At 33.8% G+C, this 20,249-nt stretch overlaps 1 protein-coding gene across 4 annotated transcripts in view; it reads right to left on the reverse strand.

Annotated features, from left to right (window-relative positions):
- Positions 1–20,249, reverse strand: part of REV1 (REV1 DNA directed polymerase) — a 126,938-nt gene that overhangs the window by 45,241 nt on the left and 61,448 nt on the right. For 3 of the 4 annotated variants that reach the window (XM_043995872.1, XM_043995873.1, XM_043995871.1), the window contains exons 4-8: positions 15,555–15,723; positions 10,700–10,852; positions 7,314–8,023; positions 4,719–4,826; positions 2,371–2,487 (exon numbers count right to left, since the gene is read on the reverse strand). In XM_043995872.1, coding sequence (XP_043851807.1) covers positions 2,371–2,487; positions 4,719–4,826; positions 7,314–8,023; positions 10,700–10,852; positions 15,555–15,723 — 1,257 coding nt within the window. Of the gene's footprint in view, positions 1–2,370; positions 2,488–4,718; positions 4,827–7,313; positions 8,024–10,699; positions 10,853–15,554; positions 15,724–20,249 lie in introns of those variants that run through there. The other variant, XM_043995874.1, reaches the window with a different exon arrangement.

Genomic DNA, 20,249 nt, shown 5'->3' on the forward strand with positions numbered 1-20,249 from the left:
GATGAAAACTGCTAGCAACACTGTCAGACAAAGAGCTTCAACGTGACTAATAAGAAGTTGGAAGTTTTTATACAAAGAATCCGAGATGCTATCTTTCCTAATATTGTGTGTGACCAGCAAAAAGGCCAAAAGGTGGAAACAGGAATTTTTAAAAAGTTTGTAGACAGTTGGAGCCATTTAATTCTAAAACTGTTTTTCTAAAAGTACTTTTAAATATTTGATGATAATATATTTAATAATAAGTTTCAGGCAAAAGATCAGAAAACTGTGGAGAAAGGAATATGAGGCACTGGACAAATGAAGTAAGTATTCTATGCTTGGGTTTATTTGTAATAGGACCTTGCAATAAGGAATAGCCTATTCATTTTGTGTGTAGCAACACACAAAAAATGAATTTGTTATGATTGCAATGCCATAAAATGAATAATATCCAGTTACAGCATATATGGGATTTTACATTCAGGTTCTAAGTGGTAGGGTTGTTTTGAAAAATTGTAACTTTCACAAGTAATGAATAAATATTAAATGACATTCTCCATTCCTGTTAAGGAACAATCTATGCTAACTTTCAGATGATAAGTATAGTGTAACTTTTTTCTGACATTTGTCTCTTCTATGGATTTTAAGGGGAGGAAGGGGAAAGTGAATTTAAAAGTTCTCTGAAGTGTGAGAACAAACCATCAGCTACCTTAATAAAGACAGTCAGAAAACCAACTGTCTTTTCAGAAAACTCTGCGTAGTTAAGCTTTACGCTGAGGAAGGAAAGAAAAGAGAGAACTAGCTCTTGGCTTCTAACTGAGGATGTATAACGACTGTAAAGCTCTAGACACAGACATCCTGAAATAAGAAAGGTGCACTTGAGCCAGCAGTGAAGATTACCCATAGTGGTAATCTTATACACAAATAATAAGAGATGCTATTTCAATATCCACTTTTCCTTAAACTACATTTACTTCTGTCCACTTTTCCAGATTTCTAAAATAGCTTTCTCCCCTCGTTTGAAATATCAAAGAGAAACAAAAAAGCTTCCTCCTCTCATACCAAATACCAGAGAAAAACTACACCATTAGAGAAAAACTCCACAATCATAGTACCAACAATTAAGAAACAATCCAAAAGTTGAATGTCACAGCACAACAATCTATTCAGAACAAATCCAAAAACATTCCTAGAATTACTCTGCCTGACAAGATGTTACACTCTTAAAAATAGAGATCCATTTTAAACACTTAGAAGACATAAAAAACATGCATAAATACATTCCCTAATATTTTTATGAAACATCCAAAGATGACTACCACCAACAAAAAAGGCTGCCATCAGGGCATAAGGCTGCTCAAGTTAGCCACCTACTTTACCATTTGTCTTCTTAAGATTATCGGCTTAGTTTTCAAAATCAATTCAAACTTTTATTCCTTAAAAAGCAACAAGGTCAAAAAACTAAGAAAAAAGTATATAACCTATTCCCTTTGTAGGAATTTAAGTTCATAATTAATCTAATTTCTAAACACACTCTAAATATAATAATCAGAAAGGCACACAAAGCCAAAAGAGAATACAAGAGGTTTTCCATATGCCAAGTGAAAAGCTATACTTACTGCTAAATGTGTTTATAAATTAGCTCTTTGACAAAACTTCATTTAGAAAGAAAAAAAAAAGGAATGTCTTTTAAAAATATATCTGGTGCATAAATCTACAACTAAAAAGTCATAAAGCACTTAACACTGCCACTTAGTTTTATTGTATTTCCATCCTACAACAGGAAAATATTATACACATTTGCCATAGGAAATAATTTCAAAAATGACAGTTATAATGGTACCCTAATAACCCAGCATGCTAGTACTTTTAATTGCATGGGGGGAAAATACATACCCCATGACAAGTTTAAGACTAACTCTAAAAAAATTAAAATTTTAAACTACTCTTTCATTTTCTTGATAAATACTTTTAGTAGCTTTGAACTATTTTTCTTTCTTTTCTGTGATATAGTGAATCAATCAACTTATGTTACAAACTTTTTAAAAAAAAACAGTCATTTTTGCAAAACAAAATATTTTTCATGCGGTGTATAAAGTAGGCTAATGCCATCTTCTAAAATATTTTTCACTCTCCAGAGAAATAAAAATTCATAAGTTAATGTACTATTCACTTCTGACAAATATTACACACAGGTTACTCACTTATTTTGTAGTCAGATACTACTTTGTTCTGAAATGTCAGACCTGATAAAAAAAAATCACCTGAACACAAAAGGTAATTGTCTTTAACTCTGACCTTACATTTCAACCAAAGCAATGTCAACAAAAAAAAACAACATAATTCTTCAGCAGCAGCACAGTAACTTCAAAGTGAGCGTATTATCTGTACCTGCTTTGCCTTTCAGTATTTTATTCTGGTAATACTGCCATTCCAGCTGGGGGTTAGCTCCAGGGCGTAAGGGTGCCCTTCCTGTACCTCTGTTACTTGTAACAGCTACTGGCTTTCCTGGAGATGAAAAAGATTTAATTATTTATAAATTATGCAATTTTTTCTTTACATTTTTCAATATGCTAAAGTAAAAACATAGAAGTGTTTTAAAATAGCATACTTGAGTTTTATATATCTTCAAATTCTTCAATCAACAAATAATTATTGGCTACTGTGTGCTAAACACTGTGCTATATTGTACAATAGAAGGAATGAAACAACTACTCCCAATGAGCTTGAATTCTATATTATATAGACAACAACAAGTTACTGGTAAAATCAACAGTTAAAAATTTATTTTAGAAATTAAAATTCCATATGCAATATAACCTAATGTGATGAATGGAATGAGTCACAAGAAAAGGAAAATATCTGATACAGGCCTTCTGTCTTATGCTACAGGAAGTACGTTATATAATCTCTATATGCACATTATATGCACGTTTTGACCCCCCAGAAAACCAATATATAGGAATGAATAAATTTTACTGCAGTTATAAAATTATTTTTATGTACCATTTTGTCTTTTAAGTACTAAAAAGAAAGGATCACAATAGTCTTAAACAATGTGGAACATTCATTAAATATTCTATATGAAAAAGTACACCAAAACCTTTATTTATGAGCCAACTTCATCTCTTTGACATTTCAGAGTTAAAATCGATGCTGTCTATGACGTATGACATATAATAGCAACTTTAGAGCAGCAACTATTGGCAAACACAAAATATCTAGCTCTAGCAATATACATTGTATGATTTTATCAGAACAAAAAGCTCAATATTAATTCTTCCCAAACTATTCTAAGCTTCATAGTTGAAATTAAGAACCCCAAGTTTCCCCTCCCACACACATACATACTCCTAAACATATTATGAATGTAAAAGAATACTAGTGTACTAATGAAGGTAATGGTTTCAGAGAAACCTGGAAAGAACTGTATGATCTGATAGAGTAAAATGAACAGAACCAGGAAATAATTTAATACTCTAATGACACTAAAAAAACAAATAATTTCCAAGACTTAAGAACTTTGATCAAGCCAGCCAGACTCCAGAGGACTGATAATGAAGAAGGCTACCTACCTTCTTTGACCAACAGGTGGTGGACTAAATATGCACACACTAAGACACATTTCTGGACATGGCCAATATGGACATTTGTTTTCCTTAACTACACACGTTTGTTATAAGAAATTTGTGTCTTTTTTTGGAGCAGGGGAAGAAATGGGAGGGAACGAGTACAAAAATGTTTAATATTTTTCTTTTTTTAAGTGAGGCAATTGGGGTTAAGTGACTTGCCCAGGGTCACACAGCTAGTAAGTGTCAAGTGTCTGAGGCCAGATTTGAACTCAGGTACTCCTGACTCCAGGGCCAGTGCTCTATCCACTGCGCCACCTAGCTGTCCCTTTAATATTTTTCAAAAAAAGAAAAATCTAAAAGTTCAAAGTATACTGAAAAAAATCCTTTCAAACAAAGGCTGCAAAAAGCCTCTTTGCTACTACAAAAAAATTCTACGAAGGTTAGACTACTCACTAAACCTCTAACAGAATCTAACCCATAAATTAATAATTTAATTTCATTATTTGAGAGCCTAATTAGATTACCTATACTCCAAATATCATTTTCTAGGTTTCCAATGATATTGTATTAATCAATATGGGGCACTTCTTGAATACAGGCTTCACTCCCTTACAATGAAATCTCTTCCCATGAAAAAATTATAATGTAACATTTTTTTAAAAATGTGTCTATGCCTGCTGCCTCAACTTCCCTTCCTTTCTCTCTTTTTTCTTTTCTTTTTTTTTTTGCCGGGCAATGAGGGTTAAGTGACTTGCCCAGAGTCACATAACTAGTATCAAGTGTCTGAGGCTGGATTTGAACTCAGGTCCCCCTGAATCCAAGGCCAGTACTTTATCCACTGTGCCACCTAGCTGCCCTCTATAATGTAACATTTAACATCAAACGAGTACAAGTCCAGAAGCAGATCTTATTTTGCCTTTAACTGGCTAATCTGACAAGTAAAACCCACAAATTTCCATCATCTCTTTTTCTGTATTAGAGGAAAGGTATACATAGTATATGGCCAACCTCCTACTCCACCACATACAGCTTTCTTTAGAAATAACAAAAAAGCCTAAAGTTAGGAACTAAGATACTGGCATAAGGAAGTCAGAAGAAACATATAATTAAAAATTATTATCTCACTGTTCAAGCATTTTTAATAATGAGTGAACCAAGAATACTTACCTTTGAGATCTGGTCTATTTCGGATACCCACTGACACAAAGAAGCAATCCATATCAACATGCATTATACAGCTCTGATGTCTGGATGGATTCAATACAGACATATTGCCTGTAATTGAAGAAAAAAATACTGAAATCTAATTTTAGCTTCAAAAAATATAACTATTAAATAAAAGAGTTCTAAAAATTCAATAAGGTTGAACAAGAAGTAAAATAATTTATGGTCTCAAAAATTAAAGTTTCAATTGAACTTTTTATTCACCAAAAATAAAGAGCCAGCAGAGGCATAGTGGATAAGAATGCTAGCCCCAGAGGAAGGGAAGGGCTAGCTTCAAGACCTTTGACATATACTGGCTCTGTGACCCTAGGGACATCACTAAACCCTTCAGAATTCTACACAATTCTCTAAGACCATAAGCTACAGAGAGGGTGCCAACCTACTTTCACAGAGTTTACTCATCCAAGAGTTGCTTATGCCAATGAAATCACTCCAGACTCCGTGTTAGCTTAAAAAGTAGATCAGATGCCAACATGAGGAAAAAAATTATTTCTTTTTAGTACAATCTCTATTTCAAAATCTTACATTTTCTTAATTTATATTATAAAATCTTATTTTTAAAAAAGACCTGTCACCTATTAATGCAATTTTTAAAAACCTCACTTATTTTGAAAAGTTTATAATTATTCCTAAGGATATGTTTCCATGTTAGGGTCACAAGGATAAGACATTTTTGAAAACTTCCCTACTAATACTACAAACATATCTTTAATATGAGTTGAATATACTTCTAAAAAATGTCTGTAGAAATTCTGTAGGAAATATATTTTTCCCCATTAACTTCCTCAGATATGCAGTCCCCAAAAAACAACTTCAAGCCAAACTATCCAAATGGGGGTGGCCTTCAGTTCCTTCCCCTTGTCTCAACTCCATTTAACCCTGCAGTTTCTGGTTTGTCAGAGCTGATACTCTTCAAATGGAAATACAACAGGGTAAAAACAATTCGACTAGGGAAAAAAAATACAAATACAACCTCACTGAGTGGACTTCAGGGAATAAAGAATCATATTAGTTTCTTCAAGCGATCTGAATTATTGAAAGCAAAACAAAAATTTTTTTAAAAAAATCAACCATAGACTACAGGTTAGAATTACTTCTCATAATAGTATTTCAAAGGCTATGCTTTTTATAGTGAAACAAGTAAAATTACATATCTTTCTACAGAGAGGAAATACTTAAAATTCACAATAGTGAAATTCTCTGTATTAGTTCACTATTATAAGGGATACCTACATATTAGTAACACATTCATATATAAATATTTGGTTTTTAAAAAATTTTAAATTTTAAGTTCATAATACATGTCATTATACAAAGTTCAATAAACCAAAACTATTTACCAAATAATATTTCAGTGTATGAAGCATAAACATTATTAGGTCCTATTCTGACACTTCATCAAGGCATGGAAGTGAACTTGAATTATCTGATGATATGTGGGGAATTGCAGGTGGAGGGAGAGGGGGCAAAACAGATTCTGCCAAGTTAAAAAGCCTTCACATAAGAGACTACCTACAGACAACCAACCTTGCTAAATATAAAGGAGGCTCAGTAGCAGGATGGCCACAGGGTGATGAATTTTTTAACCATGGCAACACATAAAACCTAGCCATATAGAATAGAAAAGTGCCAATTTCTTATGTTAAATTATAATATTCCCACCCCCACCCCTTTTAGCCTTTCAACTTTAAGTGACAGTTAAAAAGACCAAGGCAAAGTAAGACTATCATGATTCTATTGATGTACTTCAAAAATAATAAAAATATGTGGTTTAAATAGAGTAAGGGGAAAAAAGAGAGATGTGGTTAGAAAAAGAAATTTAAAAGTAGCTCAGTGGACTGAAACCAAAGTGTCCTATGACAAGACATAACAGAAAATGAATTTTTCCAAAAACCCTTTGTTATCTTGTTACCTTTCTAGAATTTGTAGTTAACGGCATGGTTTTTTGTCTAGGGAATACAAATATTAAGGAAAAAGTAAAACAAGAATAATAATTTACCTATTCGATTTCTAATGGAAAAAAATGTTAATTCTCAAAAGTTCACTACAGACAGAAGTACCTTTAAAAAAGCAGCTATATGTCAAACTAAAGTAACTTTTTACCAAGTTTCTATAAATTCATTCAATTTCTAACTTTCAGGCCTAGAAATTCATAGTGTTTTTCTATGGAATCAATGTCATTCTCACACAACTTGGAGTACATACTCATGTTGTGTTTTACGTAGACCAGAACCTAAAACTCATTCAACAAATTTAAGTATGAAGTGACTTCTCAGAATTCAACCACTTAGACTTGTTAAAATGACCAGGAAACTTTTGCATTTCTGTGTTTTAATTTATATTAAAAATTTTAAAGCCTATTTAAACAATTGTTAAGGCTTTTTATGTTCTAAATAACTATTTCTACTATGAATTCTGTAACCGGATGATTGTGTGCATTTACCCTTAATCAGTTATGATGTCATCACAACTTCAATATGAGAACAAATGATCAAACATTCTCCTTTAAGAAAAAAGATGTCTATAACAAGTATCTACCTGCATCAGTTATTATAAGGGCAGACCTGCTTGCTTTCATTTTTTTTAATTTTTCCCTTCCTGGAAAGACACCACTACTTTGTCTTTGTAAGGTGTTAACAAACTCAGTCAATTCACACTTCCACATTGATATGTGATGCAGTCTTGAACGAGAATAAAAGTCTGAAATGAAATTGCAGTCTGAAGGTTTGGACAGCGCTGAGGAAGCCGCCTTGCTAACAGCAGGTACTGAAGTGCTTTTTGTGCTTGAAGGCCCCTGAACAGTGGAGTGGTGAGCACCATTTATTTTAGTATGACTGTGCAAAGATGACGATGAGAATGAATTACTCATAGTCCTGTGTGGATTCCACAAAATGTCTATGTTTCTGTTGCTTTGATGCAACTGCTGCATAGTGCAGTCTCTAAAATCAATGTTGCCTTTTTCAGTCTTCTCCTCAGACAAAGGGCCTGGAGAAAGCCTGTCTGCAACACTGTTGCCCGAGGGCACCAAGCAATCCTTAGTCTTTAAGGCACCATTAGAGCTGAGAGTATGTCCATTGAGAATGGGTGTGTTGTCTCGGGAATGCTGAATTCCATTTTGTTTCTTCCCGGGAAAAATCTGCTCCAGCTCCATAAGCGGAAAATCATCACTTGTATCTTCTTCATTCCAACTGTTCATACCATTGACTTTGATCTCATTTTCTGTCTCATACTTCTTGATTATCTGATTTCTAAAATGGAAGCAGAAAATACCATTTAATGGGAGGATTACTCAAAAAGGATCTTATACTTTTTTTCTTATTGATACAAACCACTTAATTTCTTGAGCACTGGTCATGGAGTAAGTGACCCTGGACAAGGCACTCAGCTTCTTCAAGCCTCAGTTTCCCTACATGTAAAATGGGGATAATAATAATAGCATAACCAACCTCAAACGGTTTTTATTGGGAAAAGCACTTTGTAAACCTTAAAAGATAATAGAAATATGAACTATTTTTTAAACAAATGAGCTATTTTATTCCTTCTGATAAACTGAAAACAATTTTTTGCAAGGAATAAGTAGAGAAATTTTAGGTCCTTAACATAGTTTTCAAGGAAATTTAATGAAAGCCAGCTGAAAAAAGCTGGAGAGTTTATAGGGTAAGAGATAAGAAGGAAAAACATTCATTCTAAACATGCCAAAGGAAATGCAATGTCATCTACACTAAATATCAAGGAGGCTAGCTTAACTAGAAAGTAGATTGCATGAAGGGGAAGTAATAATAGGAAATAAGTCTACAAAAATAGGTTTGGTACCAGATTGTAAAGAGCTTTAGATGACAAAGGAATTTATCCTAGTGGCAATATGGATGGAAGCCATGGAGCTTCTTGAATAGGGGAATGGTAAGTTTACAGTAATGGTACCACGCTTATAGGAATATCTATTAAGACATATTGGAGAAGAGGCTGAAGGGGGAAGAAAACCAATCAGCAGATTGCCAAAAGTGTCCAATCAAGAAGAGATGAAAGCCTGAAGGGTGGTGGTGGTGACTGTGTTGGGGGAGAAGAGAGGAGAGATAAAAGAACTGTCTTGTAGATGGAATTCCTAAGCCTCAAGCACCCTCCCCTCTCATTTCTTTGAGCTGAATTGTTTGTACTTAACCTTTCAGCATTCAAACCAAATGTTTTTTCCATGAGGTTTTTGCTGAACTCTCCACTGATCACGTGTCTAATCTCATAATACTCTATCTCTTATCTCTTCCTTAACTAGATTATAAATTCCTTTTCTTGAGAAAAAGTGGTCTGGAGAAGGAGGTCCCAGGGCCTCTGCTACTAGAGGCCCTGAGACCAATCTCAACACTGCTGGCCACTCTAATGGCCTTGACTAAGTCATTTTCCTTCTCTGAATCTCAATTTTCTTATCTGTGTGTCACATGATGGGGCTAGATCTGATGATTTCTACCATTCTTTCTAGCTCTAAACCTATGATCCTGGTAAATTTAAATGAGGAAACATAATGAAGTCTTGTAATAGCTGAACAAAATTACAAATTATGGGCCTTGGGATATAGTATAACATACCATATAATATAATATAAATTTCTCAGCATCTGCAATATGCATTTGTAGACAACAGAAACTGTGCTCTCATTCTCTCTGTCTCTGCCTGTATCTGTAAAGGAACTAAGGGACAGATTTGGAATCAAATTCCTGGTACTGCCACTCAACCATGTACCATGCTGGCTGAGCCAGCTTATGAAATATTGGTAGGGTGTGGTTTCCAGACTCTCAAGAGATGCATAGAACCCTACAGAATGCAAGAGGTAGAAAGGATTTTAGGAATGATCTAGTCCAATTCTCATTTTACTGATTAAGAAGTAGAGGACCAAAAAGGTAAAATAACTAGCCTAAAGTCATGCAGCTAGAAACTGGCTAGGAAAATGGTTGTTTTCATGGTAGCTTTCTGAAAACTTTTTTAAAATTAGGAAATGATGCAAATATATTAAGAATTTAACTACCAATTGGGCAACTTTTCTTACATTTCCACAATTTCACAAAATATAGTTAAGCTCTATATTTACAGATAACATATTTAAGATCAAGTTCTCATTGATTAAAATTTGTTTCACTTTTTAGCATTTTAGGTACAGTGAAAAGAAATGTTGGTTTCAGTCATACTAATTATTACATTTGGATAGCTTATAAATTTTTATGTTCCTATAAAGCAAACTGATAAAACTTATGAATTCCATTACCCTTATAATGAGGAAAAGCCAGAAAGTCAAAGAACAAATGGTAACAACAAAAAATATTACAGAAGGTGAAGCAATGTTATTAGACTTTCCATGTTTAATTAGATTCCTGGGTCTTTAGGAAAAATATATCCAACCTCCCAAAGAAAGCAATTTAAACTAATACATGTGAAAGAGGTTGAAAATAATTAGCCACCTGAATACAAGTTGAAGCAGCAAACCAATTAATGCAATAACCAATTTACTCAAGATTATTGCAATTATAAATTAATCCAGGAGACCAACACCAACCATGTATATTTTTTAAAATCATGACTGTCTGGTTTTCTTTAGGTAGCATTAACCAAATTTCTATGCACAACTTAAATCTACCTATTAATTAAATTTAAAATTTTACCTTTCAAAACTGACTTAAGAAAGCTTTCACTATCTTGATTTGTATTTTATGAAAGTACAATGTTAAAAAAAAAATTTGACTATGCCACACTTAATATGAAACTTTCACCATAATACTTTAAAACTGCTAACTCATAAAAGTATCCAGGTTCCATATGTTTTCTTTTGATTGCTTTTGGAGTTCGCACCACACCTGTAGTGCACTCTAGAAAGCAAAACCATATGCTACTGCTGGCAGACCAGAAGCTTTGGGCAGAATTGCCAGACTAGAAACACTTACACCCTGTTGTTGAGCTCTATCGCTATATTGCTTGGACCTGGCATGGGATCCTCAGGCTTGCATATGGGATTAAAGTTGAGACTTTTCTGAACACTGGACTGCTTGGTATAGAGTTGATATGGAATGTATGACAGGAGACGGCCAGCTTTAATGCTGAAATAAAAAAAGGAAAAAGTTACAGTCTAATACTTGGCAAAAAATGTATTTCATTAAATCTGACAGGCATCTTAACATCATTCACTTTTGTTATGCCACACCTCTTCCTCTATTTTCTGAGTCTCAGATTCATAAAGTCTTACCAAAACACTTTAGGAGGTGATGTGCAACACATACAAAAATACAACTTATTTTACTTCTAAAATATGATTTGAGAAGACAATTTACAAAGTGGGGTGAAAAAAATTCTAAGTAAGCATTATGCCAATGACTTAGAGGATTTCAATCATTATACATTCAGTACTAATGTTTGAAAAGGAGAATAAAGTCAGTTTGAAAGGAAAAAAAAATTCCCATTCCTCAAATACAACATCATGAAGTGTTCCCAGAAAAAGAGGTGGAGTCTCACGTTTTTCAAATCGCAGTCAACTAAAGTTCCTTACAAGTTTTCCTTGTCCATCTCTTAAACAAGAAAACTATTAAATAAAAACAGGGAATAAAATAAATAACAAATGATAAAGAGTACACAGACATGTCTGTGCTGCTCTTGCCTGTTAGGTACATTTTGTGAGATATGTTTTATTCATTCAATAAATGTGTTAAGCATGTCCTTAAATGCAATGCAGTGTACTAGGTCCTGCCAAAATTAAACATTTAAAAAAGACTACTGTCTCTCTTTAAGGAGCTTACAACCTCACAGGATCATGCTACTTTAAAGGGAAAACAGCCTAACATGTCACATGTATATTCTTTCAAACACATTCAGGTGTTCAATAAATATTAACTATCACCACTAAATACACTCACTAATGTCTCTCCAAAATGCTGAGTGAAAGACTTTCTTACCACTGAAACTGTCTTCCAATAAGGTTTTCTATATTTTAGCAACTAAATCCACTCTGATGAGCTAAAAGTCAACTCTGAAGCCTGGTAATATAAGTAGTATAGTAAAGTTCTAGTGTAGGGTTTTGGGTTTTTTTAAACTTTAGATTCATTTCAAATTTGAAGATAACCAAATATTTACACTAACATGAATTAAAATAGGTCTCTGTAAGAAATATGTAATTTCAACGACTTTCCAACAATCCAAACACATATCCCAGGCAAAAAAAAAAAAAAAGATTTCTTTTAAGATTCCAGATTACAATACAAGTATCAGTTGCAAAAGTAACTAAATATTCATATAATACAATCACCCTAAAATGAAGACATTTATTTGTTTCCCGTAGATCTCTTTACAAACCTTTGTTATTGCTGTCTTGTATCACATATCATATTCCACCAAATAATGGAGCAGAGCTGAAAACTTGTTCAGCCTACACTTTCATGGTGTACTGATGAAACAAGGGACAGAAGAGGCATTCTGAAACTACATCTTAAATGCCAGAGTCGGGATAAACTGAAGTGAAATGTAAGGTATTTCTTTTAAGCCATGTTTATCTTTCTTCTACCCTATTTACTGTACCCCTGTAATAAATCAGATACTAAAGATGTTTTCCATGTTCAAAATAATGGTATAAGACAAGTGTTTGAGGGTCTCCTCAGTATACAACAGCAAATATCATATCTAGTTGAGTTCAATCTGATTTCTATAAATCCACACAAAATGACACAAACACTTTAAATACCCTGTTGTAATACAGAGCAAATGACCTCAGAGATGATAGATTAAAAAAAAAGGTTTCAAATTAGAGTATGATAGTTTCAAGAAATTCTTATTAACGTGAAGTCAGAGTAGTAATATACTACTCATGTTGACCACCATTCCTGATGACAAATTTTGATACTTTATCTCTGGACAAGAGCATCTGAGAAACCATCTTTACAAATAGTTCTTTAAAAGAAAAGTTCTCTTGGGATTACTTTCTTATCCTCTTTAGAAGGACTTTAGAAAGTTCTCTACTTTAAGAAAATTCAGCACATTAAAATTTGTAGAAAAGTTAAGTGAGCTAATTATAGAGATTCTTTACAAAAATAATTTACCAAAGCAGAAGTTTTTCGAGTATACCTAAGATATATTTTGATTTATAAAAAATATTATTTCTATTATTCAGAAATAACATTTACCTCAAACCCTTATTGTCATTTATCTTGAGAAGCCTTAATTCTTGTTTTATTTACCTAGCAAATTTCTACCAAAACTAATCTGTATTCATGCCAATTCCATAGAAGTAACCAATGGATAGAGCTAGGCCTGGAAATGTAAGTTCTGAGCTCAAATTTGGCCTCAGACACATATTAGTATATGACCCAGAGTAAGTCACTTAACTTCTACTTGCCTATGTTTCCTCCACCTGTAAAGCAGGAATAATAGCACCTACCTTCCAGGATTGCTGCGAGGATCAAATGAGATAATATTTGCTTTGCAAACTTTAAAGTGCTATATAATTCTGGTTTATTATTTCCATTACTTATCTATCAAACCATCGATGAATTTATTCAAACAAATAAAACCAGATTTAGTAAAATCCCATTATGGAAATAATTACCATTCCAAATCCTATTTCCTATTGCCAAAGAACTAACCTATGGTGGTAATGTTTTCTTTAGAAGAAATAATAGCATAACAAAGAATTCTGTCACACATTATAACAAAAGTACCTGATTTGATACTAAAAGATCTGAACTATTAGCTAATCTTGTTCAATTAATAAGCACCTTTCTGGCACAATATTCATACCTCCTAGATGTATCTCCCCATAATTAATTCCATCACACAAACACTCAAATGAATTCTAAAATAAACTATCAAAACACAAAAAGATTAAGAAGGGAGAAACGTATGTTGTAAATATGTACAGTCATCTTCCCTATCCTAAAGGTTTAGAATACTTCATATTTTTTTTTAAGAAGATAGTATTATCAGGAATACCACTAGGTATTATATCCCAAAAACATTTCAAAAAAGAGAAAAAGACCTATTTGTACAAAAATATTTCTAGCAGCTCTTTTTTTGGTAGCCAAGAATTGGAAATTATGGGGATACCCATCAATTGGGGAATGGCTAAACAAGTTGTGATATATGACTGTGATGGAATATTATTGTGCTATAAGAAATGACAAACAGGGTGATTTCAGAAAGACTTGGAAAGATTTACATGAACTGATGTATAGTGAAGCAAGCAGAACCAGGAGAATACTGTGCAGCACAGTGACAGCAATATTGTTTGATGAAAAACTGTGAATGACAACTATTGTCAGCTATACAATGATTTCAAACAATCCCAAAGGACTAATGATGAAGCATACTATCCACCTCCAAAGAAAGAACTGATATTAATTACAGACTGAAGCATGCTACTTTTCACTCTTTCATTTTTTTCTTTTTATTAATTTTCTTATACAAAATGACTAATATGATAATGTTTTATATAACTGCACATGTATAACCTATAGCTGATTGCTTACTGACTCAGGGAAGAAGGGACAGAATTTGGAATTCAAAATTAAAAAAAAAAAAAGGTTGTTGTTTTTAAAGAAGCTAGGATTATATATCTGTTTAGGCCCTAGCTCCTGAAGATCGTGAATGATTTTGGTTTTTTTTTAATATACTATTTAATTTTTTTCTAGTTACATATAGAGATAGTTTTCAACATTTGTTTTTGTAAGATTTCTAGTTTCAAATTTTTTCTCCCTCCCTCCCCTCTCCCCAAGACAGCAAGGAATCTGATATGGGTTATATATGTACAATAACATTAAATATATTTCTGCATTAGTCATGCTGTGAAAGAAGAATCAGAGCAAAAGGGAAAAACAAAAACAAAAACAAAAATAGAAACAGTATGGTTCAATCTGCATCTAGATTCCACAGTTCTTTTTTGGGGGATTTGTAGAGTATTTTCCATCATGAGTCCTTTGGAACTATCTTGGACCATTGTGTTGCTGAGAAGAGTCAATCGAGAATAGTTTTAGAACTGTGTTGGAGGACAACCTAATAAGGACCAATGGTAATAACTGGTCAAATGACAAAAATTACATATGATTTAGATTGTCAATTTTATAAAAAGACATCTTTATTTGTCTTTGGGGAAAACATAACTTTAAAAACTCTAATGCAATAAAAATCATATAGTATGAGAACAGAGGGTCTTCATCATATAACAAATTAAAGGTGATGGTGAAGCATGATTTCTGTTATCATGTTTAAACCCATTCTTAACTATATTTTGATTACATTTATACTGTGTGTTCTTGAAATACAAAAGATCTTTTAAACCTTAAAGGGCCATGGAAAAGTTCAAAACGTCCACTTCCAGAAGAGACCGAAAATAAAAGGTAGAACAATAAAATATCACCACCAACATGCCAGGTATATTTGTATGTCAAAAACCAAAAGTAGACAGGAGGGAAAGAGACTTTCCTGTCAGCCACAGTATGCTATAAATTAACTATCCTGTAAAGGATATTTTATCTATTATGAAAGAGTATTTAATCTACATTTATAAATTAAAATACCTATACAAGAAGCTTTCTTACTTCAATCACAAGTGACCTATGTACTTTAAAGTAATGTACACTGATTTTCTTATTAAAACATGCAAGATAACCATGGTCCCATAATTACTGTAACTCCAGTTTAACAAAACTATTCAATTACCTGTGTTTCTAAATCTGTAACAGCCCACACGTTTGGAGGTGATAAAGTTGTTTTTCAAAGCACATGGTGTAAAGACTCACATTGCATAAGACTTTAGCTTACCTTTCCACAATCCACTCAGGTCGAATGACTTTTTCACCTTTTAGTTCTTTTATTTTGGCATTAGTGAGATTTGTGGCAATAATATGTGTTGTTTTAGATCTGGAATAATATACATGGTACTGGCCTCCATGTAACATCATCAGCTTCCTCAATTCCTCAGCAGAAGGATCTGTAAAATTAACACAAAAATAAATACAGCTATGCAATTAATGAGTTTCAATAATATATCACCACCAACATGCCAGGTATATTTGTATGTCTACCCTAAAAAAGGCTATGGCAAGGTTTGAAGCATCAGGGGTAAAGCAAAATGCATAAGCAAAGTCCAACCCAAACAAAGTAATTTCTACTATGTGATATTTGCCATAGCAAAGAACTATTACTAATGATATAGCAACTTTTCTTGAAATTCCCTTTCATTCTTCTTAGTGTAACAGGTTCAAAGTGTTATTTAAAATTAGGACCCTAACAAACTTGTCTGTGAAGAATTTTTAACCAACTCAATAGGTCAATGCTTTAGACAATGAGAAATCCTAATAATACTCATACAGCAGAAGTTGCTTAAAACTCATGAGTACTTCTATAAAAAGGAACTCACAAACAAAAGTCAGAGTTAACAAACATCTTTCTTTGAATCTGATTAACTCACAGATGAAAAGCTCCTTAGAGATCATCACAGTCCAACTCTCACTTGACAGTGAGAAATATGAAGCTCAGTGGAGGCAAAGTGACCTAGCCCAAGGTCACTTAGAGGGTTAGTAAAAGACCTGGGACTGGAGTCCGAGTCCTGTGACATCTGATCTTCTAGTTGTGTTGTATACATTCTGTGGTCTGATGTTTGGTTACACATCAATACTACTTTTCTCACCAAACAACAAGAAGAAATGCTTTTGGAGGCTTCCACCCTTACTACTGCCTCTAATAATCTTCCCAAGACAACATTTTTATTATATCATTTGAGGCAATGATGGGAAGTGAAAGGATCGTTAGACTAAGAGACAGCGTTTAAATCTGGGTTCCAATGATTATTAGCTGTGTGATTATGAGCTTATTATGTAACTTCTCAGAGTCAATTTCTTCATCTGTAAAATCAGTATTTTATAGTATTTGTCTCACAAGATTATTTTAAGGAAATTACCTTGCAAGCTTTCAAGTACTATATACATGTGAAATAGTCTATCATTTCTTCTGGTCAAAACTTCAGTAGTTCCTAACTGTCCAATGAATCAAGTAAAAAAAAAATCCCTTAGCCGTAAATGTAAAGCCTTCAAAACCTGGCAAAGACTTATTTCTCTCCATACTTCTAATGCTATTCCCCTTTCATAAACCAGGCAAGTTCTAGGAAAACCAGATTCCATGTCCTCTGATAAATTAATGACAGTAGTTACATTTTCACCCTGACCTCTTTCCAATCTTCATGCCTATGGTTCATGTGATCTTCAGTATTGGAATGGATTCCACCCTATCACTGGCTGCTTAAGTCCTTTCATTTAAGATCCAACACTGATCCTATTTCCTATTTGAAAAATTCTCTTCTCTCATTTCCCAACTAAGAGATCACACCCTATTTAATTACCTTATAGTCTAGATTTTCCTGCGCATTTACCACAATCTCCTTTATGTCAGAGGTATTCTTCCATTCTCTGCCTAGATTGTTGAGAGTAGGTTACCTGATTTATAACTGTCTTATGACCTACCTCAATACCTTATGCATAATAAAAGGTAAAAAATGCCTGCAGGATTGCTCAATTGCATTCTATTAGGAAGAAATGTATTTGAAAAATGGAGTTTATGCTTAGAATTCATCAGAATGATTATTTACATTATGGGATTATAAAGTGTAATGACTGGCCTACTGGTAGACCTGAACTGAACCAAAATGACTGTTTAATCACTGGTTGATATTATTGTCCTAAGGAAAGTTTCTTTGAAAACTCACCATCAAAAGCCAAGATAACAGGGGCAGCTAGGTGGTGCAGTGGATAGAGCACCAGCCCTGGAGTCAGGAGTACCTGAGTTCAAATCTGGCCTCAGACACTTGACACTTACTAGCTGTGTGACCCTGGGCAAGTCACTTAACCCCCATTGCTCCGGAAAAAAAAAAAAAAAGCAAAGATACCTTTCTGCTGCTTCTGATGGTGAGTAGAATTAAGGATTTCAAACTGAAAAGAATCTCAAATATCATCTAAGATTGAAAATGAAAAGTAAAAGTAGACCTGGGCTCAAATGTTGCCTCTGATATTTACTACCTCTGTCTGATCTTGGGCAAAACACTGGGCAAATAATTCCCTGGATCCCAGTTTTCTCATTTATAAAATGGGTAGTTGGTCTGGCTTTTAAGGCATCATAGTATAATGGAAAAAGTGCTTGATTTGGATTTAGAGCACCTGAATTTATCTCTCAGCTCTGCTATCAGAATGACTGTGCACAAGTGACTTAACCTCTCTAGGCCTCAGTTTCCCTTTTAATACAATGATGGGCTTAGGCTAATTGATAACTGAAATCTCTTCAATCTCCAAATCTATGTTCATATCAAATCTATAAGCTTATGATCCTTTTGACTCTAAGTGATTATGATCACATAATCATTATTTGCAGACATTATATCTAGAAAATCCAACCATTTTAACTAAAAAAGTAACAGAGACAATGAGTTCAGCAAAGTTACAAGTTACCAGGTTAACTCACAAAGATCATTTACTTTCTTAATGCAAGAGATTAAGAAAGTATTATTTTTTAAAAAATATTTTACAATATCAGCAAAACCCAAATATTTGAGGGTAAAATTAATACAGGAAAATTATAAAATTATGACTGAAATAAAGACCTGAATGATTCATAAAGTATCATAGATAGGACAGATCAATAGAAATATTCAATAAAAATACTAATACTCAGCCTAATACTCCTTGAAGAGGCAACTACCAGAACCCAAGATGACCTGAATTCAAATATTACCTTATGACACATATCAGGTATGTAATCCTGTACAAGTCACTTAACCTCTATCTCAGTCTGGGATGATGACAGCACCATCTTCCCATGGTTGATAAGTTATGAACAACAGTATTTGGTGTCTGATTTTTATAAAGGTGGTGAGGAGTATCACAGCAAGGTTTTGAGCAGGAGTGAAATGGTGATGCCCACAAGAGAATTACATTAGTTAGGAAGAAGGAAGGGCTTGGGACATGTTCAGTTTTGGACATGCCGAGCTTAAATGAAATCTTAATGCTTAAATTAAGAAGAAATAAAATGAGGAACAAGAGTAAATGCTTCTTCTATCTCTGAACTGCAAAAATGCAGAAAAAGTCATTTACAAGCCCAAGGGAAATAGGAAAGGTGGACACCAGCAAAAGTACAGAAGAGTTTCCCAGTTTCTGCAACCAGAAATGGGCCAGAGACATTTTTGGATTACAAGGATGTATATCTCTAAAGAAAGCAAGAGGAAAAGACTTTTTTTGGAAAATTCTCAGGATACTCAGAAAGGCCCAGAGTGGCCAAAAAGGAGGCCAGTGACCAGAATACTCTGGTGCTGTATGTAAGCATTCAGACTGGGAAATTTCAGGCCTTAAAATTCTGAGTCCTTAACGCTCTTTCTTGAGAGGACAGAAAGTTCTATCAAGTTTCAGTGCTCAACGAAGAAGTTCAGAGGATATCTAGGGGAGCTTAAATTCTGAAAGGTGGAGGTCAGCCCAGGAGCCAAGGTGACCCAGGTCAAGATCAAACAAGGCAAAATACCACATGTAAAGCACAGCAGAGAATGAAGCTTGGTCATGGAACAAAGCCCCAATTTAAATAAAAGAAAACATTCAGTACCAAAAACAACTGCAAATTTAGAGATCCTCAAAAAGAAGTAAATAGCTACATAACAATTATAAGAGAAAAAAATGAATTTTTCACGAATACTACATGAATACTTGGAAGAAATGAAGCAAGAGATAAATGTAATAAAAGCTCTGGAGGAAAAAACTAAAAAACTAAACTAAAAGCTATATCAAATAGCAACCAATGACTCCACCAGACAGTAAAATATTAGAATGATTTTTTTTTTAAAGCCTGTACACTAGGGCAGTTAGATGGTACAGTGGATAGAGCACTGGTCCTGGATTCAGAAGGACCTGAGTTCAAATCTGGCCTCAGGCACTTGACACTTACTAGCTGTGTAACCCTGGGCACACCCTCATTAACCCTCATTGCCCTGCAAAAAAAAAAAAAAAAAGCCTGGACACTGTATTTCAAAAAAAAATCATAAATGAAAATTTCCCAGATCTATCAGGACTAGATGGTAACAAAAAGACAAAAGGATATACACCAATCACTTTATGAAAAAAACTTTCAAAGATTAATAAGAAACCTTGAAAAGTAAATTTATATGAGCAAAGGGAGTGATCAGCTAGGTGAAGTGGTGAACTGACCCTAGAGTCAGGAAGATCTGAGTTCAAATCTGGACAAGTCACTCAAATCCTATTTGCTTCACTCAGTTCCTCATCTATAAAATGGGGACACAATGGAGAAAGAAATGACAAACCACTCCAGGATCTTGCCAAGAAAACCCCATGGAAAACATCCATGGGGTTACATAGTCATACACAACTGAACGACACATGATGCTATAGTGCTAACATTCTAATAGGGAAAGAAGGGGGGGGGGAAGCATATTCAGAACTTTAATATCTTCAAAAGGAATTTATATAT

This window comes from Dromiciops gliroides, chromosome 3, assembly GCF_019393635.1.
Source record: "Dromiciops gliroides isolate mDroGli1 chromosome 3, mDroGli1.pri, whole genome shotgun sequence".
In the NCBI taxonomy this organism is placed as follows: Eukaryota; Metazoa; Chordata; class Mammalia; order Microbiotheria; family Microbiotheriidae; genus Dromiciops; species Dromiciops gliroides.